General features: G+C 47.9%; 1 protein-coding gene across 4 annotated transcripts in view; it reads left to right on the top strand.

Annotated features, from left to right (window-relative positions):
• Window positions 1-23613, top strand: part of DEPDC5 (DEP domain containing 5, GATOR1 subcomplex subunit) — a 152359-nt gene that overhangs the window by 112402 nt on the left and 16344 nt on the right. For all 4 annotated transcript variants that reach the window (XM_056116475.1, XM_056116472.1, XM_056116473.1 and 1 more), the window contains 5 exons: window positions 7271-7425; window positions 9679-9756; window positions 11389-11521; window positions 14709-14817; window positions 16010-16231. In XM_056116475.1, coding sequence (XP_055972450.1) covers window positions 7271-7425; window positions 9679-9756; window positions 11389-11521; window positions 14709-14817; window positions 16010-16231 — 697 coding nt within the window. The remainder of the gene's footprint in view (window positions 1-7270; window positions 7426-9678; window positions 9757-11388; window positions 11522-14708; window positions 14818-16009; window positions 16232-23613) is intronic.

Below are 23613 nucleotides of genomic sequence, written 5' to 3'. Positions count from 1 at the left end.
CTGCATTCTCAGCATCCTCACTGCTCTGGCTTGCCTTTTCTAATAAGTATGCTTATTAATCCTCTTTTGGGGACCATGGCTTCATGACCTCATCTAAATCTAACTCCCAAAGACTTTGCCTCCAAATACCATCACTTTGGAGCTTAGGGATTCAGTCTATGAATGGGGATTAGGGGATACCCACAACTTGTAACCCATGACATTCCTTCCTTTAGGCCAGAGTTCAAAATCCTTTGGCTAGCCTGAGAGGTCTCCCATGATCGAAGCCCTGCTTGACTTTCTGACTGAGTCATTTGGCATCTCCCTCACTCTTTCATTTCACTGATTCAGGCCTTTCTCCAGACCTCTGTGGGCTCCAGGCTTCCTGCTGCCCTGCCTTGGTATATGTCATCCTCTCCATTTGTTTCTACTTTGTACTCCATCATGTCGTCAAATCCTGCATCCCAGACATTCAGAGTTCCAGTGCTTCTACTTTTACCCCTTTGCATCCTTCTGCCTTTGCATTTGCGTAACAGGGTTTAAGTGATGCCCATCTTCCCTAGGAACTGTAAGCTCGAAGAGCTCATTTCCACAGTTCTTAATTCTTCTAAGACATAACTAATTTTTCCATTTTCTTGTGTCTTCTATTTCTTTTAATGTTGACAGTGTTTTGTTTTTTTTTGTTTGGGGGACACAGCTGGCAGTGCTCAGTAACTACTCTGGACTCTCTGCTCAGGCATATTCCTGGCATTGCTTGGGAGACCATATGCGGTGCCAGGGATCAAACCAGGGTCAGCCTGTGAGGCAAGTGCCTTAATTCCAGTACTATCTCTCTGATCCCAGTAGTGACTGGTTTCTTTTTTCTTTTCTAAATTTTATTTTCATAAAGTTGTTCACAATAATGAATTATGTTCAATATGTCAACACCAATCCCACCACCATTACACCTTCCCACCATCATTATTTCGAATTTTCCCACCACCACTCCGACCTGCCTCAACAAGGCAGATGCTGAATAACTTATTTTGTATTGCTTGTTAGGAATAGCATGAGATGTTGGAATTCTAAAAGTTTTAATAGGGTCTGGAGAAATCTCTGCAGTGAGCTGCTCAGTTCCAAGATTCATTTGTGAGTCTCTGGATCATGGCTGTTAATGTGCTTGAATGGCACCTGGAGGCAGTTTGTGGGCATGATAGCCAGGACATCATAGAGGCGGGAAGATGGGAAGGAGCGGCCTGTTCCTGGTCCCTTGAGGCCTGTTCCTGGTCCCTTGAGGAGTTTGCAGTCAATAGTAAGTTTGTGTGTCCCTATTGTAGTGTCCTCCCGTTGTTCATCGATTTGCTCGAGCGGGCCCAGTAACGTCTCCATTTAGAAACTTGTTGTTACTGTGTTTGGCATATCGAATACATCACGGGGAGCTTGCCAGATACTCTCGGTAGCTTGCCGGGCTCTTCGAGTTTGCTGGGCTAGTATGTTTAATTCTTTTTTTTTTTTTTTTTGCTTTTTGGGTCACACCCGGCAATGCACAGGGGTTATTCCTGGCTCTGCACTCAGGAATTACTCCTGGCAGTATTCAGGAGACCATATGGGATGCTGGGAATCAAACCCGGGTTGGCCGTGTGCAAGGCGAACACCCTGCCTGGTGTGCTATCACTCTAGCCCCCGATCTGTAATTCTTTACCTCCTTTGTTGAGTGCTAGGTTCTTGATATTTTTAGACAAAATTGCACATGGGATTTCCCCTCTTTTCTGGTTTATTGTTTACATGTAGAAATACAATGTGTTTTTGCATGTTGTTTTTGTGGCATGTTATCTTACTGTGTTTGTTGTTTTTAAACATTTCTTGGTGGAGTCTTGAAGATTTTTTTAAAAACTTGTGTATTATTTCATTTTGTATTATTGTCATGTCCTCTGAAATAGGGATAAGTTTAACTTTTTTGTTTGTTTTTGATTTGGGGGGCCACCCCTGGCAGTTCTCAGGACTTCTGACTCTGTGCTCAGGAATTACTCCTGGCAGGCTCAGGGAACGATATGGGATGTTGGGGATTGAACCTGGGTTAGAGGCATGCAAGGCAAGCAAACACCTTGCCAGCTGAACTCTCTCCAGCAAACTTCTTTTCCAACCTGACTCCCTTTCATTTGTTTTTCTTGCCTAGTTGTGGTGGTGGGCTGGAGCAATAACACAGCGGGTAGTGCGTTTGCCTTGCATGCAGCCAACATGGCTGACCCAAGTTCTATTCCTCCGCCCCTCTTGGAGAGCCTGGCAAGCTACCAAGAGTATCTCACCTGCACGGCAAAGCCTGGCAAGCTACCCGTGACGTATTCGATATGCCAAACACATTAACAAGTCTCATAATGTTACTGGGCCCTCTCGAGCAAATCGATGAACAACGGGAGGACAGTGACAGTGACAGTTGTGGTGGTGCTTCACCTTGTTTTGGAACCATATGACAAAAAAATAGAAAGAACCATTTATAATAAGATGTTGGGATGGACATGTAGAGGAGAGAGAAACTTCAGCTTTGTTGAGATTGAAGACTCAGAGCATCTTCTAGATATAGAACTGTGCCAGCTGCCATGGGAGACAGAAGGGTGAACTGAAGACTTGATTGACACTACCTTATTAATGTCTGTTTTCCTGCCCTTGCCCTCAGATTATAAACTTAATGAGGGGTGTTGGGTAGACAGGGAGACTTTTATTGGGGATGGTAGTCCTTCCTTCCCCGAAGGAAGCCTTGAAAAACACCTTGGTTATGGGGCTGAGAGTTATTCCCAGAATTTTTTAGCTCTAAAAGGACTCTGGAGTCCCTTTATAGGGCTCAAAGTACCTCGAAAAAGCCAAGTGACTGGACTCAGGAGCACCTTTTAGCCCATTTGTCTCCACATAAGACAAAGTAATAATATCACCTCTACTTGCTGGAGAACTGGGCTGGCAGATATGACAGCTTTGAGGTGACTGTCTCCCAGCAGCAGTAAGGGGGCCTCTGACAGGCACAGGGTTGGAGGGCTGGCCCATGGTGCATCTTTGAGGCTGGTATTAATCTCAGAGACATCCCTGCAGCATTTCTTCCCCTACCTTCCACAGCTTTGAACTTATGGGAAAGTAAGAGGAGACCAGGAATTGATATTGCTGGTGAGGGTTTGCTTGTTTGATTAATTAACTAAATGTCAGACTTAATTTATTAGGTTTTTTTTTTTTCTGTTAATATCCTGTTTCTGTTCCGGGACTCAGACCAGGGCAACACCTCACATGTAGCTGCCAGGCTTCCCCAATATTCTCTGGTTGGTGGCTTTTTTGTGTATGTATCTTTCCTTGTTTAGTACTTTGAATGTTTAAGGAATCCTGACCAGGTATCCTATAGAATATCTTTGAATCTAAGTTGATGTTTTTCTCATGGTTAGACTGCAGTTAGAAGGTTTTGAGAAGAATATTGGAAAGGTGAGGTACCTTTCCCTTTGCTTCATATCAGACAATAAGTAGGATGAACCATCTCATGTAGATGTAGTATCCACCAGACAGCTCCACTCTGAAATTATAGTTTCTATTTATTTTTCTTGTTTTGGGGCCATACCTGACAGTGCTCAAGGGTTACTCCTGACTCTGCACTCAGGAATCACTCCTGGCAGTGCTCAGCGGACCAGATGGAATGCCAGAGATAGAACCCATGTCGGCCGTGTGCAAGGCAAATGCCCTACCTGATGTACTATTGCTCTAGCCCCAGTTTCTACTTCTATATTCTTCCTTAGATTCAAGTCACTAAAACAGCCCACTCAAGGAGGAAGGGGAAGGATGGAATTGAAGGCCACCTTTTGGGAGAGGGGTATCCACATAATTAAATGAGACTTGTGTAAGGGAGATTTAAAACTTCCCTGTGTTTTGTGGTGACTGGCGTTGAACCCAGGGCTGCACACTAGCAAAGCACATGCTCTACCACTGAGTTGTGTTCATCCCAGCCCTGTGTGGAAGATGTTTTGTTTTTTGAGGGGTTTGGGGAGTTTGTGTTTGAACCATACCCACTGGTGATCAGTGGCTATTCTTGGTTCTGTACTCAGGAATGATCCCTGGCTATGCTTGGCACTGCATGAGTTGCCTGGGATCGAACTAGGGTTGGCTGCATGCAAGGCAGTACCCTACCTCCTGTACTCTCTCCAGCCCCATGTGGGTGGAGTTTCTAAGATGAACTGCATCTTACACCAGCTGCTCTCTTCACATGGCTTCTCCTCAGCCTCTGGAAAAGATTGCCCTCTGTTTGTGTAGTCTCTGTTTCTTTAGATTCATATCAGTTCAGGTAGATTATGGAAATAAATGCAGCCACCAGGATTAAAATGTGATAAGATAGGTAAATTCAGGAAATTAAGTTCGGATATTATCTGCAGTTTTAGAAAGTAGCTTGTTTTGGGCTAAATTCAGCCCTGAACTTCTGATAGCAAATAACAATGGAAAAATCTGTTGCAAGATTCAAAACGGTCATAAAATAAAGATAAGCCATTTCCCTGGGAGAAGCATAATGTCTAAGAAAATGTGTTTTTGTACAACCCATGGGATAGAGAGCAGGCAGAAGCAAACTAGGGAGCAAATCTGCCCCTCCACCCACCTCACACTAGTCTACTTTTTTGTTTGTTTTTGTTTTGGGGGGGCACACCCAGAGGTGTTCAGGGGTTACTCCTGGTTCTGCATTTAGGAATTAATCCTTGTGGTGCTCTGGGGACCATATGAGATGCCAGGGATTGAATCCAAGTTAAGGGCATGGAAGGCAAGCATCCTACCACTGTATTGTCTCTCCAGCCCACTACTTGGTCTTTGTTTTGGGACCATACCCACTGGTACACAGGGCTTACTCCTGGCTCTGCACTCAGAGATCACTCTGGGAGTGCTTGGGGGACCATATGGGATGCCAGGGATCAAATCTGGGTTAGCCATGTGCAAGGCAGATGCCCTATTACTCTGGCCCTGCACACCAGTCTGCTTAAGTAATGATTTGTTGGAACAGAGCCATGCCCGTCAGTTTACATAATGCTTTGGTGCTTTCAGGCACCAAATAGCCTGAATAGCTTGACAGGCAATATAGCTCACAAAGGCTAAATAAAATATTTACTGTCTGGTCCTTTCCCCAAAGTATTTGCCAGCTTCTCGTTTAGTGGATCGCTCTTTAACCACATCCCGACTGAAATCATGTAAGTTGCTGGGAACCCCCTCAGTTTAGGCTGGTGAGGCAGTTCTCAGGAGGTGGCAGATGAGGGTGAGCCCATCCAGGCTGTGGGAAGGCAATACCAAGTGCTGTCCGTCTGTGCCTATGAACGGGGTTTGGTTCCCAGCCGTACATTTCTAGCTGCATCTCATGGTATCATCATGCCTGTTGCTAAGTCTTGCTGGCAAGGGGTAGATGATCCGTAACTTCGAACTGTGTCTTATGGCCTTTCTCTGCTTCTTTATAATGCTTGCAAAGCCTGTGTGGTCCTCCCCTTTTTAACCCTTCCCTTTCCCCTTTTTTCTTTTTGCAAGTAAATTGAACCTATTATAGGAGAGCACAAAATGGTTCTTTCTGAAGCAGGGGCAGTTTTATCTCCCAGGAACATTTGGTTCTCTCTGGGAGACACTTTCATTTGTCATAACTCGGGTTGTGGCAGAGAAAATTAGAGAATTGTTATTTGCATTTTAGAGATTAGAAGCCAGAGTTATTGACATTATATGTAGTTCATAGGACAGCTCCCCCCACAGCAGAATGGCCCCTAATGGCAAAAGTACAGAGGTAGAGATTCCCTGTTTTAGAAATTATTTTTTAAAAATTATTGAACAGAAAATCTGATAGTAAGGGGATGGAGCTACAGTACAGCGGATAGAGCACTTGCCTGATTTGGGTTCAATCCTTGGCACCCCCCCACCCACCCCCCAATAAAGTCCTTTGAGCACTGCCAGGAATGATCCTTGAGCACAGAGTAAGCCCTAAACACCACTAGGTGTAACCCAAAAACAAACAAAAACTCGGATAGCCTAGGACTCCATTTTGGAAGTACTTAAGAGAGGGACACTAAGGACTGAAATCGTACTTTGGTCCAGAAGATGCTCCAAACTCATGTTCTTCCTATGTCCTTGCTGTGGGTTGCATCCTTGACCTTCAGGGCACTTGAAGAGAATGATCTGCCAACATTGTATGAGGCAGAGTCTGGCTGCTCCCAGGAAGGGGCACAGTGGTCTTAAAGGAGAAGGATGGTATTTCTCTGGGGTCTGAGTTGGAGTGATCAAGAAAACATTTCACCAAGGAGAACGGCCTTTGAAATGGCCTCCAGGATGGATGGGGGTTTTGTGTATGGTGGGGCAGAGACTCCCTGGGTGAGGGGCCACGTAAGCAAAATAAAACCCACCCTGGCAGGGCACATTGGAGCATGGATTGGTGCCATTTGTACAGGATTCCTTCAGGGCCCTGGGGGTTAGCTTTTAGTTTGGGTAGCTCCTGGGGAGACTCAAGGGATACCTAAGTAAATGAGCAGTGGAATTGAACTGTGCTGTAGGATGATGGAAGTGGAGGTGACTCCCAGTTAGGAGTTGCCAGGGCAGAGGCTGCAGTCAGGGAAAGGTCAGGAGACCCCCTCTTAGGTGCACAGGCCTGAGTGAGGGCAACTGAACAGACACATCTCAGAGGTGCATGTGAATTTCCAGAGAGCAGCCCATGGGGGGAGAGAGAGAGAGAAGCTATTGGATACCCCTTACATAACTGGGCCACAGACGGGCTGATTCTACTTCTGACAGAGATGGAAGGGAGGATTGGGGTGGAGAAGGGAGAGCCTGAGAAATGGAGGTGCCTACCATGATACTCACCCGCTGTCTTCCCCTGTCTCATTAGGGATGAGTCTTCTACCTTCTCTATTCTTTCTTAGTCAGAAGCAAGTTATTTTCTTATTTTATTTTTTATATTTTGTGTATTATTGTGCAGCACTGGGGATCCATCCCAGGGCCTCATACACGAAAGGCAAATACTCTATCACCGAGTCAACTTCTGTATAATTTCTCTTTAAATATTATGGTTTCAGTCAGGTCCTGCAGCGATTTCTTTGGTCTTGGGGACTTATTGTGAATGCTGGCCTCTGGTCGCTCTTTGTTGAGCATGCAGTTTTGGGCATATTACCCCCGTGGAAGGCGACTCAGATCCCAGTACTGGGTGTGGGCCCTCGACCTGGTGAGCACTGTCAAGGACCGGTGGGGACCAGGAACAAGAGAAGCAGAAAGCAGCTTTGTATATTACCAACCTTAAAGAAGGTTGACTGATTGGTTGTTCATTTTAAATCTCTTCCAGGTGTCTGTGGACCAGACGGCTGCGCCACTGTTGGACGGCTCCGGTTTGGGGATAAGCACAGGCCAGTCCACTGACAGAGTCAACAGCCAGAACGCTGGGAACACTCAGAACTCAGGGGAACAGGGCTTCCCCTCTGCAAATCCCAGCGATAGCAGGTGAGATTCCTGACAGCACACGTTATGCTCCTGGGCAGGGAATTCTAATTATTTACAGGTCCAGAGTTCTGGGTTCACATGTTCTGCCTGCCACAAGTTATATCTAAGACCCCCTCCCCCTCAACCCTCTCCTCCCCCAAGCCAGCCAGCTGCCGCATGGAGGATGAACTACTGTCCTGCCTTCTAGGGGCTAAGGGGCCCACAGAGACACCGACATCCCAGGCACTGTGCAGGAATGGGCTTCAGGAAGGTGCCAGGACGAATCCACCCTGAGCACCGTGGTACTGTGGCTCCAGGCCCCACCTGTGACGGGGTGTGGCAGTACCTGCCACTCAGGGAAATGGTGAAAGTGAGCGTCATTCGTTGTGCCCAAACATAACCATTCTTCACGGCTTCCTGAAGGGAGGCTGCTTGGATCTCCTTTGTGTGAAGAAGTGCCTAGAAATGCCCCTTTCAAGGCTCCTGTCCGATGGGAGGAACTTCCTTTTTGCGTTTTGGTCCCCCTTGTGTTTGCTGTGTATTCTCGCCCATTCTGATCCATTTTGCTCACTGTGCCAAAGGCAGTCCATGGCTAAATGGTCTAAGAAACTTGACTTTTGTTCCCCCTACCCCTGAGAGCAGAAATGGGGCCACTGGGGCCCCCTCAAAAGTCACTCCCTTCCCATGGTGCTGTTACCTGCGCCTCGTGCCCTGCAGCTGGATTACTTTGTCCTGGCGAGTGGGTTAGAGGGAGGCAGAGACAGGCCCGAGTTTCTCCTCTGGCCTGAATCCCCAGTAAGCCTGGTGGCTGGCTTTTTACTTCTGCCTGTGGGGGAGGTAAGAGTTGCTCCCGCGCCCACAGGAAGGGAGTCCGTTTCTCTGCTTCCTCCTTGCTTGCTGGCTTGCTGCTTTTGTCAGATAAAAAGGAACTGGGGATGCTTGGGCTGGGGATGACATCTAAAATGACACAAAGTCAGAGCCAATGATTGAAAATGACAGAGACCCAATTCTGTGTCACAATAAAGCACTTGGGATTTATACTGCTTCTCGAATTGGTACTGCATCAGAGAAGTTGATTTCTCTGCCTCTGAAGACATCCCGTAGATGGAATGGCCTCTTATCAGAGCTCACTGCAGGACTTCCAGCATTAGAAGGAAGTTTATTTCTAGGGTCTCTGGCCTTAGAAAGAAAAAGGCTTTTTCAAAACTCTAAGATTCTAAAATGCTCCAGTGGATCTTGGATCCTGGAATAAGGAAAGGAACCAAGAGATTAAAGGAGCCAAAGGAACTTTAGGACAAGCCCCAAAACTGGCCCGGTTTGTGTGGGAGAGGAGCCACATGTGGCTGGTGATCTAGATTCAGTTCGTGGGTTTTTTTTTCTTTTTTTTTTTTCTTTACTTTGTGTGGGGGGTCACACCCGGCGATACTCAGGTGTTACTCCTGGCTCTGCACTCAGGAATTACTCCTGGTAGTGCTCGGGGGACCACATGGGATGCTGGGGATCGAACCTGGGTCGGCCACGTGCAAGGCAAATGCCCTCCCCGCTGTGCTATCGCTCCGGCCCCCTGTGGATTTGTTTACGGGACCATTGCATCATCAAGGAATTCAGGTAGAAACTCCTAGAAATATTTGGACTCTGGAGTCAGCAAAACTTGGATTGAAATAAGATTCTGATGTTTCTCCGTCTTTCATATCACCAATCACCCATCCATGCTATTATTATGTTTAGTGTCCTTGAGCATTTGGGACTTTGTGGTATCAGTCTTGTGCCCAGTATTTTACATGTGAACCTCACAAAAACTCTGAGGGTTCAGAATAATATTATCCCCGTTTTTCAGATGAGAAAACAACCAGCAATAGCAAGAAGTTCCAGAGGCTGTGGAGCTCATGAGCGTCCTTTATTGTTGTTGCTTGTTTTTGGTCCACACCTGGCAGTGCCCCGGGGTCACTCCTGGCTCTGCACTCAGAAATTACTCCTGATGGTGCTCCGGGGATACTTTATGAGGTGCTAGGGATGAAACCCGGGTTGGCCACGAGCAAGGCAAACACCCTACCCAGTGTACTATTGCTCCAGCCCCTGAATTTTTTGTTTGTTTTCAGTGTTGTGTGCCTTGTGAGCTCTGTCTGGGGTGTGGGTTCTGGGATCTGCTTGAATGCCGTCAGTGTCACTGTCACCCTGGGTCTCAGTGTTCAAGGAAGCAGGAAGCATTCTCAGTTTTACACTCTTGATGGTGAACGCACCCGCTGGCTGTGCTGACCTGCCTCTCTGTTACAGCTCCCAGCAGCTGGCGGTGAGCTCCCTGACGTCCTCCTCTACCCTGGCCGAGATCCTGGAAGCCATGAAACACCCCTCGTAAGTGACGCCCCTTGCGTGCAAGTGCAGTTGTGGGTGGATGAAGATGGGGCTTTCTGCAGGCCCAAACCACAGGCTGTGCTCAGGCAGTGTGGATGGGTGGATTCATCCTGACTCTGTTGCTCACGTGCTATGAGATCTCAGGCAGCTTACTTGTCCTCTCTGAACCTCTGTTGAGTGGCTTGTGAAATGGGAGAACAGAGCTGGCTTGGGAGTTAAATGAAATAACTATGCAAATTACTTTTTAATAACTAATAAGTATAGATCATCTCCAAAATTGGGTTCTTTGTCCTGCCCCTTTCTTGTTTCCCCTTGAGACAACTTCTTTTGTTCTGTCATAGGGATTTCCCTTGGTCTAAAGAATAAAGTCGATTTTGATCTGCATCTCCTGATGATTAGTGATGAAGAACATTTTTTTATGTGCCTTTTGGCCATTTGGATTTCTTCCTTGAGAAAGTATCTGTTCATTTCATCTCCCCATTTTTAGTGCTGCAATGAACATACAAGTGCAGATGTCCTTTCTTCTGTATTTTTTTTTAATCTCTGGGATATATTCCCAAGTAAGTAAGTAAAGGCCCTCCCGTTGATCATCGATTTGCTCAAGCGGGCCCAGTAACGTCTCCATTGGAGACTTTGTTGTTACTGTGTCTGGCATATCGAATACGTCACGGGGAGCTTGCCAGGCTCTGCCGTGTGGGCGAGATACTCTCGGTAGCTTGCCAGGCTCTCCGAGAGGGGTGGAGGAATCGAACTCGGGTCGGCCATGTTGGCTGCGTGCAAGGCAAATGCCCTACCGCTGTCCCCGTGACGTATTCGATATGCCAAACAGTAACAACAAAGTCTCCAATGGAGATGTTACTGGGCCCACTCGAGCATTCCCAAAAGTGTTATTGCTGGGTCAAAGGGGAGCTCAATTTCTAGTTTTGTTTTTTTTTTTTTTTGAGAAATGTCCATATTGTTTTCCAAAAAGACTGAACCAGTCGTCATTCCCACCAGCAGTGAAGGAGAGTTCCCTTCTCCCCACATCCTTGCCAATACCAGTTGCTTTTGTTCTTTTGGATGTGTGCCAGACTCTGATGTGAGATGATGCCAGCCTCACATTCTGGGGGAAAAGGCAGCTGGAATAGAGAAGGGACCACTAAGTGAATGATGGTTGGAGGGCTGGCTCGGGATGGGAGATGCATGCTGAAAGTAGACTATAGACCAAACATGATGGCCACTTACTGCCTATATTGCAAACTATAACACCCAAAAGGGGAGAGAGTATAAAAGGGAATGTGCCTGCCAAAGAGGTGGGGTGAGGTGGGGAGGTGGTCTGGGGATGGGGGGGGTGGCTAGTGGGATACTGGGAATATTGGTGGTGGAGAATGGGCACTGGTGGAGGGATGGGTACTCGGTTATTGTATGACTGAAACATAGTCATGAAAGTTTGTAAGTCTGTAACTATTTCATGGTGATTCATTTTAAATATATAAATAAATAAAAGAATAAAGTCAAGAAATTGTGCTCAGGGCATTCAGAATTCAGGTGCTGAATGCTGTAGCAGGAGTTCCCTCCTTTTCAACTTCTCTTTTTGCTCTTTGCTGCCCTTCAAACTCTGACTCGGCTCCCTGCTCATGTGCCGGCCTTCAGGACAGGGGTCCAGCTGCTCTCTGAACAGAAGGGCCTCTCGCCGTGCTGCTTCATCAGTGCAGAGGTGGTGCACTGGCTGGTGAACAACGTGGATGGGGTCCAGACACAGGCCATGGCCATCGACATCATGCAGGTGAGATGGCAGGGCAGGGCTCGGCCACCAGGAACCAAAGCCTTTCTCCGAAGCTTGCGTGCTTTTCAGTTTTGAGATCTGCAGGTTGGGATAAGGACTCCTGGTCGGAATCCACGTGAGAACTGTCTGGAATTAGTGAAAGCAGTCTTGCTTTGAAAGGCACTCTTCTTTGACTTAAAAATCTGGCAGCATTTATTGTTTGAACTAAAATTTTATGGAAGGAACCTGCACTTCTGAACCTCAGAGAACTGTGGTGAGAGTATTCCCAGGGAATGCTCTTCACCAACCTCAGACTCCATTGTTCCCCTAGCTCCTCCATCATGACCCAAAGCTGAATTGAAGACTCTGCCTCAAGAAACTGCTGGTGCTCTGAACATCCTTGTCAGCATGCAGCACAATAGTGGGAGAATGTGTCTAGTTCTCCTTCATCTTCTGCCTTCCTTTATTGGACTTCTTGAGGGCAGGACCACCTATATATTATCATGTGTTTCCATGTTATGAGTGCACAGCATGTTACTTGGTACATGGTCGACCAGAGCAAATGCCTGTATATTTCTTCTTCTTCTTCTTCTTTTTTTTTTTGGCTTTTTGAGTTACACTGGCAGTGCAGAGGGTTTACTCCTGATTCTGCACTCAGAAAGTACTCCAGGCGATACTCAGGGGACCATATAAGATGCTGGGGATTGAACCCGGTCAGCCGCATGCAAGGCAAATGCCCTCCATGCTGGACTATCACTCCGGCCCAATGCCTGTAAATTTCATTGCGTTATTGAGAACTAGAATGGAACACAAGAGGAGAGAATGGGAAAGATTTAGTTGGACGAGGGAGTTCACACCATCCTGGGTGCACAAAGACTCCCCTTGGAGATGAGTACAGTTTCCCAAGTAGTAGTTGGCTGAGTAGTCAACACTGAGATGTAGACTCAGTAACTGAGCTGGTCAGTATTCAATCCTCAGTTCTCTTTATATAGGTCACCATAGGCTGTTTTGCATGACCTTTGCTGCTCACCATGGTTACTGCCCCCACCACTATCACCACAATCATAGTTCTGAGTCACACAATGGAGAGTTATCATCAGTTTAAGTGAGGTGGGGGTACAAGTATTAATACAAAATCAGGATCCTGCTTTTGAGGGAGTAAACATTTTTCAAAATGGTAATAGCATTGCTCTTTTTATTTAGAAACAAAATAGAAACGTAAATTCATATGAATATACCTTATATTCTTTATACGTATGTGTGTGCGTGTGTGCGTGTGTGTGTGTGTGTGTGTGTGTGTGTGTGTGTGTGTGTGCCTATAAAGGGAACTAGAGAGACAGTCCAACAATCAGACCTGCTCAGGGGATAAAATGCATTGTCAGGAATCAAACTGGGATTGACTGCATGCAAGGCAGCTGACTTAACCCCTGGATTACTTCTCTGGCTCAGGCTCCATCCCTTAACTTTTTGATTTTTATTATATTTTTTTTTCTTCCCCACTGCCACTTCCTTTCTTGTTGAAGCTGTGATGGTGACCAGGGTTTGCACACTTTTAGCTGTGGTGCTCATTGGGAGTCACACATCCTGCTGTGGTGCTTGCACACAGGTTCTTATTGCTTGCTGAGGTGCTGCTTGGGTTGCACTCTTACTTGAGGCCCACAAGCTGTGGTTGTGGTACTCAGTGGCGGGAGGTTACTGCAGTGCTCATATCCATGTTTGCAGGGCTGCACGGACTGACTGGTACTCCCAGGTCTTTATATTTGTAGTGCTCACTGGGGCTTGCACCCCTTTTTGTGTCGCTTTTATATACCTGACCACGGCATCCCTGGAAATTGCCTGGTCACAGATAGAGGTCACAGATAGAGTTGCCAGGGTAGTGCTGAACACATGGAACCAGAAATTTGAACCCGTGACCATTTGCTTGCAAGGCAGACACTCAAGGCTCCTATGTGTGCTGTTCCTCTAGATCCTACAGTTTCTGTTTTTTATGAATGGCTCTGTGGTTAAATTATTAACCATTGCATGAGAATAATATTAAACTAGCCTTTTAGTTATGCCTGGGGGAAAGAAGAGGAACGGGATGTGGGCAAGTCAACAGGTTTTATTTTTTCCCTGAGATTTTTTTTTTAATTTAAAAGATTTGAAGTCATTCATTAAATTACATGGATCAATATTTTTTTAATTTTAAATTTTCAAGTTTACTAAATTTAAAGGCATTAACTATGTTTTTCAAAGATTGTGACTTTTGTGCCCTAAAAAGTCTAAAATGTCTCATAGGTGTTATATTACGTATAAAATTGAGTAGAAAAGGCAAATAGTGATAAATGATGCTGGAAAGTAGGAAGGAGAATGAAAAAAAAAAGATTTATATACAAGAACTCTATATACCAAGGAAAGTAAAGCACATGTATGTGTATGATGGAGAACCTATAAAGGACTCTAGTCATGATTGGTTCTGAAATAATTGACTTTTTATATTAAAAGGAAATTAGTGCTTACTTCCATGCCCTCATCTGTAAAATATGTGAGATTTAGTATAGACTTTTTTTTTTCTTTTTGGGTCACACCCAGCGATGCACAGGATTTACTCCTGGCTCATGCACTCAGGAATTACTCCTGGCGGTGCTCGGGGGACCATATGGGATGCTGGGAATCGAACCCAGGTCGGCCCCATGGAAGGCAAACACCCTACCCACTGTGCTATCCTATCACTCCAACCCCAGGTATAGACCTTTGAAAATGTCAGTATTTGTTTCTGGGGAAAAAAAAAAACGGGTAACATGATGAAATGTATATATAGGATTAGTGAACCATGTTACATGAAATGTTGTTACAGTGAAAATATTTTGTATGTATATGGTTATTTTTATAATACGGATTAAAAATGATTTGTCTGTAAAAAAGATATTTGAAGTCATTGTAGCAAAATGTTAAATTTTAAATATGGAATGGTGTTATACCTAGGTTTTCTTTATATTCTTTTTGAAATGTCTGGTGACATCATAGTATGCTTTTGCAATTTTTTTTTTAACATCATTTTTGCCAGGCACAACATTTAACCTAGTGTGGTTGTTCCACCGACAGTGGGTGGAGATGTTCTCCTGACTCCTTCAGTTCAGGCGTTTCCTTAACTCCAGAAATAACTGAGGGTTGTACCTCTAAGCTGTCTCTGTGAGAATTTCAGAGTTGTCATTGTCTCTCCTTCTAGAAAATGCTGGAAGAGCAGCTCATCACGCACGCGTCTGGTGAAGTCTGGCGGACCTTTATCTATGGCTTCTATTTCTACAAGATAGTAATGGACAAAGAGCCCGACAGAGGTCAGAGATGAGGCTGATGCCTCCCTGGGGCAGGTGTTTTCCGGTGGGTGACTGTTCTTCCAAAGGATGGAACTTCCTCAGCTCCTGTGTGCATGCTGAGTTGACAGACCTGTCAGCTCCCTTCAGAGTCTATATTACTGTAAATATACCTGGAGCTGACTGGGTTTTCTCAAAGCTAGAAAGCATTCTTGGGGAGATAGGTGCAGGTGGAAGATAACCCTAAAAGAGGCCAAGGAAACTTGTATGAGAAAATCTTTATGGGTCATTTTATGATAGCTGTTTGCGGGGGGTCAGGAGGCATGAGTTCTATTTTTGGTGCCACATACAGTAGTTCTCAGAGCTTACTCCTGGCTCTGCACTCAAGGATTATTCCTGGCAGTATTATTCCTCCAGGGACTATATGAGGTGCCTGGGATTGAATTTAGGTCAGCTGCAAGGCAAGTATCGTACCCACTGTATTATGTCTGCAACCCCTGATGGCTATTTTTGTTCATTTGTCTGTTTGTTTTCTGACCACCCTGGTTGGTACTCAAGGCTACTCTTGACTCTAGTTGGGGGATGCTCCCAGCAGTTCTAGGGGGACTGCATTGTTAGGGACCAAACCCAGGGCTCCTGCATGCCAAGCAGATGCTCTGACCCTTTGAGCTATCTTTGAAGCTTCAGGGGATAACACATATTGGATAATTTTAATACGTTCACATGACATAAAATGAAGCATTTTATTTACTTATTTTTATTTTTTGCTTTTTGTGTCACACCCAGCGATGCACAGGGGTTACTCCTGGCTTTGCACTCAGGAATTACTCCTGACGGTGCTTAGGGAACAATATGGGATGCTGGGAATCGAACCCAGGTTGGCTGTGTGCAAGGCAAACGCCCTACCCACTGTGCTATCGCTCCAGCACAGAATGAACCACTTTAAAGTGAATGGTCTGTGGCCTTTATGTCGTTGACAGCATTGTGCCACCATCACCTCTCTAGTTCCTGACGGGTGTCGTCACCCTGACCGCTTTCCATCCCTAGCAATTGGCCTCTTGTGGACATTTCACTTGAGTGGAACCCTCCCCGTGGCTTCTTCCACTCCGTGCAGGGTCTGCACCACCCCGTGCCTGTGGTAGTTTTGAATCAGAGAGATCAGAGAGGCAGCACATGTTTGAGCTGAGGGCACCCTCCCTCCCCTCTCTTTTTCCAGTGGCCTTGCAGCAGCCCGCCTGGCACACGACAGCAGTGGACGACTTCGCCAGCTTCCAGCGCAAGTGGTTTGAGGTGGCCTTTGTGGCCGAAGAGCTCTTGCACTCGGAGATTCCGGCTTTCCTGCTGCCCTGGCTGCCCAGCCGACCTGCCTCCTACGCAAGCAGGCACAGCTCCTTCAGCCGCAGCTTCGGCGGCCGGAGCCAGGCTGCCGCCCTCTTAGGTACCCAGTGGGGCCTGGGGAGGGGTGGGAGGCTGGAGGGAGGAGGTGGACTGCTGGAGGGGACAGCCAGCTTCCCACTGGCTGGCTCTCTGGCTACTCCTTGGTCGGCCTGGAGCGATCGCGTAGACTGTGCTTGGATCGTTATGCAGCAATTTTCAGATCAGGCTGCAGTGTTAGACATGCAGGGATCGGAGAGATTAGACAATGTGAGCACTTTTCCCAGGAGGCTCTCAGGGTACTGGGGGTATTCTCTGGGGCTTTGGTTTAGAGGGCAAAGGTCCAGAGGCTTCCCCAGGACTGCAGGTGGTCCTCAAAGGTGGTCCTTTCCAAATACTTGAACTGAGCATGACCCTCGCCTCTGCCCTTCCTCCTCAAATCTCCCTTCCATCTTGAGGCGTGTAAACTCAGACAGTTCTATTTTTTCCTCGTTTTCTGCAACCCTAAGATATTCCTCTCAGAGGCAGTATGCTTGTGGCATGTGGGGCCCTCTGATGGGGAATGGAGGACTGGATTGGGAAGCTGGGTTGGAGCCACCTAGAAAGCACAGCTCTCTATTACAGAGATAGCACAGTGGGTAAGGTGATTACTTGCACGTGATGGACCCCGGTTCAATCCCCAGCACTGCATATGGTTCCCTGAGCACTGACAGGTGTGGCCCAAAACAAACAAAAAAGAAAGAAAAATAAAACACAGGCTCTGGACAGGGCCCTGGGGAGATTTCTCTCAGAAGCAGTCTAGAGAGACCCCAGAACCCTCAGAAATGCCTCTTACTGAGTGTGCCTGGAAATACCAGCTAACTAGGATTCTTACCTCGCAGGCAGAATGGAAATGTGAATAGTCCACTGTTTCCAGATCCTCAGAGGCACCTGGAGCATGTGGCTCCTACCTGCCTTCCACCCTTATCAGAGACCAGCCGCAGGTGAACAGGTCTGAAGTAGGGACGCCATGAGGATTAAGAAAAGAGACAGATGTTTGTGGGCTATTAAGTAACATAATATGAGACTGACATCCAAGGACAGTAAACTCAAAGGCCAGGAATATTGCTTCATAGTTGGAGGCCTGCCTCATGATCTGGGGAGAAGGCAGCTGGAATAGAGAAGGGTCACTAAGTCAATGATGGTTGGAGGGATTGTTCGGGATGGGAGATGTGTGCTGAAAGTAGATAAAGGATCAAATGTGATAGCCTCTCAATATCTGTATTGCAAACCATAATGCCCAAAAGTAGAGAGAGAGTATGGGGGAAATTGTCTGCATAGAGGCAGGGGGAGGGTTGAGCTGGTGTTGGGGGGAGATACTGGGGATATTGGTGGTAGAAGATGTGCACTGGTGAAGGAATAGGTGTTCAATCATTGTATGACTGAAACTCAAAGCTTTGTAACTATCTCACGGTGCACTGTAGCACTGTCCTCCCGTTGTTCATCAGTTTGCTCGAGCGGGCCCAGTAACGTCTCCATTGTGAGACTTTGTTGTACAATGATTCAATAAAGGAAAAGAAAGAAAAAGAAAGAAAGAAAGAAAGAGAGAGAGAGAGAGAAAGAAAGAAAGAAAGAAAGAAAGAAAGAAAAGAGATAGACATAAGAGAGAAGGGCAGACACGATGATCCCTCTCCTTTGAGCAATATAAAGAAACCCAGTAGAGGGGTACTAATGCCCAAAGATAATAGAAGCAAAGGGCAGGAGAATGGGCCTTTAGTAGGAAGTTTCCTTCTGTGGAGAGGGGGTAGGTCAGGGAAGGAACCACTACCACAACGACAGGGGAGCTAAATTCTGAAAGTAGTAAAGTGATAAAGCATGATACCTTACTGATAATGCCATTGTAAACCGCAGTGACCATAGGCAAAAAAAAAAAAAAAAAAAAGGTGCATGCAAGAGTGGCAGGCTTGGAGGAGAGATACTGGGCACATTGGTGGAGGGATGTGGGCACTGGCGAAGGGCTGAGTGCTTGAACATTGATTCCTGGAAAACTCAATCATGAATAATGTTGTAATTGTGTAATTCATAGTAATTCAATATATATATAATATTTTTTTTAAATAAGAGGAAAAGCATGGGGTGGGGGGCTCACAGCCTGATAGACTGAGAGCCCAACCATCCACACAATCTTAATGCTTAGAACCAGTAATCATCAGAAGGAGAAGTGCAGCATTCTTTGGCCAGATAGCTAACTAATCTTTCCAGGTTAGACTTTTACACATCCGGGGCCTTATCTTATTTGGATTAGCATCTTTGTGTGGGCTTTCCCAAGCAGAGATTCTTCTGGGAGAGGGAGCAGAGATAGAGCAGTTACAGGACCTCCGCCCCCGGCGCCAGCATTCTGGGTTTAAAGGTCCCATAAACTGCCCATCCTGTCCACCTCCTTTATCTGTCTATCTGCCCCAGCACACTCTGACCTGCTTGACCAGTAGGTACCGTAAGTGACAAATAAAATAGGATTAGCCCCTCTTTCCTGGCCACTTACTCTTATCCCTTTGTTCTTATCTTTTTAGACTTTTGGTTTCTGGGGCCAGAGAGATAGCAGTGAGTAAGGCACTTGCCATGTCTGGAGCAGACCCAGGTTTAATTCCCGGCAACCCATATGGTTTCCTGAGCACTCTCAGGAGTGAGCCCTGAGCACACAGCCAGAAGTAAACCCTGAGCACTGCTGAGTACAGCCTAAACACCAAAACAGTAAATAAATAAACCTCTTTATTTCTGCTTTATCTTTATTTATTAGAGGGTGAAGTGGGCCACCCACTGTGTGCTCAGTGTCTTTTCCCAGGCCCCTGCTCCTGGGTCTCTGGAGGAGGTGGGCATCTGGTACTAGGGATGGAATGAGGATTGGTTGCAGGCAAGACAAGTGCTACCCCTGTACTATCTCTCCAGTGCCCTATCCCTGGTGACTCTCCAGTTTTTTCAGTCAAGAGGCCTCATACATCCTCCATAACCCTAAATCATCCCAGGCAACCTCAACCCCCAGGATTTAATACCAAAGTCATCGCCCAACCAAGAGAACAGGCAACAGGCTTCTTTATTTCATGCCGTGAATGGGTCTGACCATCCTTCAGAAGCAGAAATGAAAGGAAAGGCAGGTCCCCGTGAACCTTGAGAGAAGCCAGTGCCAGTGCAGTCAGGAAAATCAGGAAAATCGTGACCCCAGGAAGCAGAGCAGAAACTTGAGGGTACAGGGCCAGAGTGATGGTACAGTGGTTAGGGCCCTTGCCTTGCACACAGCCAAACTCGATCCGATCCCTACTACCCCATATGGTTCCCTGAGCCTGCCAGGAGTGATCCTTGAGCCCAGAGCCAGAACTTTGCTGGGTGTGACCCAAAACTAGTTCTACCAAGAAGTAGGGGGGTGCAGAGCTGCCCAGCCATTCACTGCCCTGCTGGTATGAATAGTTTCTCCGGAAACCAAGTTTTACTTCATTACCCCACCCCTCTGCCCCCAGCCTTACCCCGATCAAGCTTCCTTTGGCCATGTTTTATCTCACCCCCCCCTTTTTTTATTCATTGTGAGATACACAGTTATAAAGGTGTTGGTTATTGGGTTTCAGTCATACTACGTTCACATCTGTCCCTTCACCGGTGTACATTTCCCACCACCAATGTCCCCAGTTTAAAAGTCCCCAGTGCCAAACTTTAAAAATTGTAGAGTTGTAGAGCCTCCTTTTCTGGGGGTGTTGGATACAACAATTTGTTCTGGTGTGAACTGTCTCCTGCAGAGTTTATAAAAACCTTGGAACAGGATCTCCCAGCCTTGATACTCTGGCTGTTTTGTTCTGTTTTTGTTTTGGGGCCACACCTGGCAGTGCTCAGGGGTTACTCCTGGCTCTGCACTCAGGAATTACTCCTGGCAAACTTGGGGGACCTATGCCGGGAATTGAACTCAGGTCAACCGCATGCAAGGCTAGCACCCTGCCCACTGTACTATCACTCAGGCCTATACTTCAGCTATTTTGAACCTGCTCATTCTTTGTTCTGTGCCTTGAAGCATCCCAACGTGATAGCATCTCAGGCCTCTCCCTGTTCGGCAACAAGTGTGTGTGAGACCAAAATGTGCCTTGTATGGCCAAGTTTACTCAGGGAGCTCACATTTACCTCCAGCTGAGAACCACTGCTTAGAGGAAACAGAACGATTCCAGTAAGGAACCAGGTTCAGCAAAACCCAAGTGACTTTGAAGTCACCCAGTGACTTAGCAGGTGTCAAGTTGAGAAAGGAGACATTTTCAGAACATAAGGATAAAGGAGCAGAGGTGGGGTTCGGCAGGGGCCATGGAAGGAAGTGCTACCATCTCCTCTGTCCTGCCCCCATTCTCTGATTGTGCTCAGGAGCCTTTGTGGTCGAAGTAACCCTGCCTGATGCAGCACAGCGGTGCAGCACTAACTGCCAGAGACTTGTAGAGCATTTGTGTGTCAGGCATTGTCTCAGCAGAAAACGTTTCCATTTACTCATCATCTCACATGCTAGGATTCGTGTTTTCAGAGTTCACAAAATGAGGCTTTAAGTAATGAAGTAATTTGTCTGAGACTGTGTGTCTCAGGGAGCTGTACCTGGAGGCTCTTCCTTGGTCTCACAAAGGCAGAAGACAAAGCCCGTCAGGAGCCTGAGGGATGCAGGACACGCAGGCCCCCTCGCTACAAGGACGGAGCTCTCGGTACAGTGTGCCTTTTGCTCCTCTCTGCTCCCTCCCGCTGATCTTCCCTGCATGTTCCCTTCAGTCTCGACACTGGCAGCTTCCAACCCACCAGGGCACAGAACCAACCGGCCCCGTTCTTCCTGTCTCCACCACCAACCTCCTGTCTTCTGTCACAGCTCAGAGACCTCAAACCCCTCCCCTCCAGTTCCCGGGCACCACCCTGAGAAAAGTGAAGCCGGCAGATTTTAACTCCAGACCCCCAAGCTGCCCCCTGCCCTTCTGCCAGCTATGCCTTGGCCTCTCCTTGGCCTCCTCTCCACTGTGGACGCGCCACCGAGCTGTCTCAGCTCCTCCAAGGCCACTGCCTACTTGTGCAGAAGACACTCTGCGCCTCAATGGAGCACCCCTAGGGGCCCCCATTTTCTGAATTCTTCCCTTCGCTAAAGCAGCCCCACCTTTAGTTTGCAGGAAGACACCTCCTCTTATGGGCAAGGGTGAAGTGAAACAAAGCAGAGAAGCTCAGAACTGGTTTTTGTTCATCCCGAGTCTAGAACAGCCATTCCCGGAATTACAGGGACCGCCACATTGCAGTCTGGTGGTCAGTCCTTAGTCCTGCCCCTTCTCCCCTGCCTCTCTCTCTGCCCTCCCTTTTCCCTCTCCCCTGCCCTTTTGTTTCTGCGGTGCAGGGGGCACTCCTTTGGTGGCAGTGCCTGCTGGGGGTTGCACACTCATCACTGACAGCGTTTGCTATAGAGCCTCCCTGGGCCTGTGGGGTGGTGCCGGGGATCGGACTTGCACCCTCACCCTTGCAGGGCAGCTGCTCTTCTGGAGGGCTCCCCTGCCCCTGCCTCCACCCCCCGGGCTGATCTTACTTGCCCTGCCAGGGCTGTTGGTCCGATATTGTCTAATCCTCCTATCAGCAGTTCTCCCGGGGGGCCTCCTCATCGTGGCTAAGGCCTATCAGGGCTGCACACAGCGGTGTGGTGCCAGCAAGGCCGTGCCAGAGATCGAACCAAGGGGTCCTTGGCCTGCTCGGCATGTGCCCCAGCCCTCTAGCTAGCTTCCCGGTCTTCAACAATCCCTGGGCTTGGCTCTCAGGACCCTCCTCCTCTCCTTAGGCTCTCCTCTACCTGTTTCCCTCAGCTCCCTGATCTCTCAGCATCGCCCAGGCCTCCTCTGCTGGTCTCTGCTCCCCGAAGCGTCTCTTCCAGTCGACCAGCCCGCATCCCCACCCCCCTCCATCTGCTTATGCTCAGATCTCTCCACCCCTCTCCAGTCCCTCTGCCCACTCTCCTGGCTGTAGGTGATGGAAGGTGCCGTATTCTGCCAGCACTCCCACCCCCTGCCGTCGCTTCCCCCTCATCCCCCTCAGTCATCCTGTCTTGCTGCAGTAGTCAGAGGCCAGGAAGCTCAGCCAGCTCATGATCCTCCATTGCCCTGCCCTCCCTCCAGCCAGCCCATCAGCAGAATTGTCTTCCTGGTATCGAATTTCAGTTGAGACCCAGGATCAGTCTCATCAGTGACCCCTAGTCATGAGTCATCATCATCTCCTGCCTGCATTACTGCAGTCACTGCTGAGGGTGAGGGGGCAGCAGGGGGGCCTTCTCACTTCTACATTTGTCCCCACCACACACCCTGTTCCCCCCCTGCCCCCCCAGTCTATTCACCTCATGAATCAGACCCTTCCCAAAGTAAGTTGAATTAGATCCTTATTTTTTTTTTCCTTTTCGTGGATGTTGGGCTACACCCAGGGGTGCTCAGGGCTTACTCCTGCCTCTGTGCTCAGGCATCACTGAGTGGCGGGGCTCCAGGGACCATCTGGGGTACTGGAGATCGAACCCAGCTCAGTCACGTGTAAGGCAAGTGCCCTCCCCACTGTCCTATGACCCTGGCCCTGGATTAGGTCCTTTCTGAGTGGGCCTCTCCATGGCTTCCAGCTCCCACTAAAATGCAAGCCAACCCAACAGCCCCAGTTCTCAGCATGAGGCCTGTGCACGCTTCCTCCTGCTCCCTTGGCGTCCCCACCCTGGCCCTCCTGTGCCTCGGAACACAGCAGCACCTTCTGCTCTGCGCCCCCAGATGCCCTCGGGGATCCCCCAATGGCACTTGCCTCTCTTCCAGGATCACAGAATGAAGGAGGCCTTCTCTGACCACTCCCGCCCCGCACTGCTTGGTCCCGTACTCTGTGCTCCAGTCCCCGCTGGGATTTAGTAGAGTGACCTTTGTTTCACTCACTGGCTGCGCTGGCCCTGACCATGAACGGACAGAGTTTGGCATAACTGGGGAATGCTGAGTCTGGCCCCTCAGATCTGGAGTCAGTAAACCTTCCGACTCATGCAGAGAATTGTCAGTGAGCTGTGGACATGGCCCCCGACACTTGCCACACGCTGGCCTCAGGCAGCGTCACCACTTCTGGAAAATGCCTGCAGATCTGCCTCCCCCCCCCCCCCCCCACTTGGCTTCATTGATTTTTGTTTTGTTTTGTTTTTTTGGTTTGGGGGGGCTGCACCTGGTGCTACTCAGGGCTTATTCCTGGCTCTGTGCTTAGTATCACTCCTGGCAGAACTCAGGAACCATATATGGTTCTGGGGATCAAACTCAGGTTGGCCACATGAAGGAAGTGCCTTAACCTCTGTACTATCTCTCCAGTTCTCTCTATTCAGTTCTTTTTAAATTTTTTTGTGTGTGGCAGCAGGGATGGGGTGGGGGAGGGCGAACACACTCAGGACTTACTCCTGGCTCTGAACTCAGGGATCACTCCTGGCAG

This window comes from Sorex fumeus, unplaced genomic scaffold (genome assembly GCF_029834395.1).
Source record: "Sorex fumeus unplaced genomic scaffold, SorFum_2.1 ptg000032l, whole genome shotgun sequence".
NCBI classification, from domain to species: Eukaryota; Metazoa; Chordata; class Mammalia; order Eulipotyphla; family Soricidae; genus Sorex; species Sorex fumeus.
Note: the sequence above shows the minus strand (reverse complement) of the source record. Positions and strands in the feature narration are given on the sequence as shown.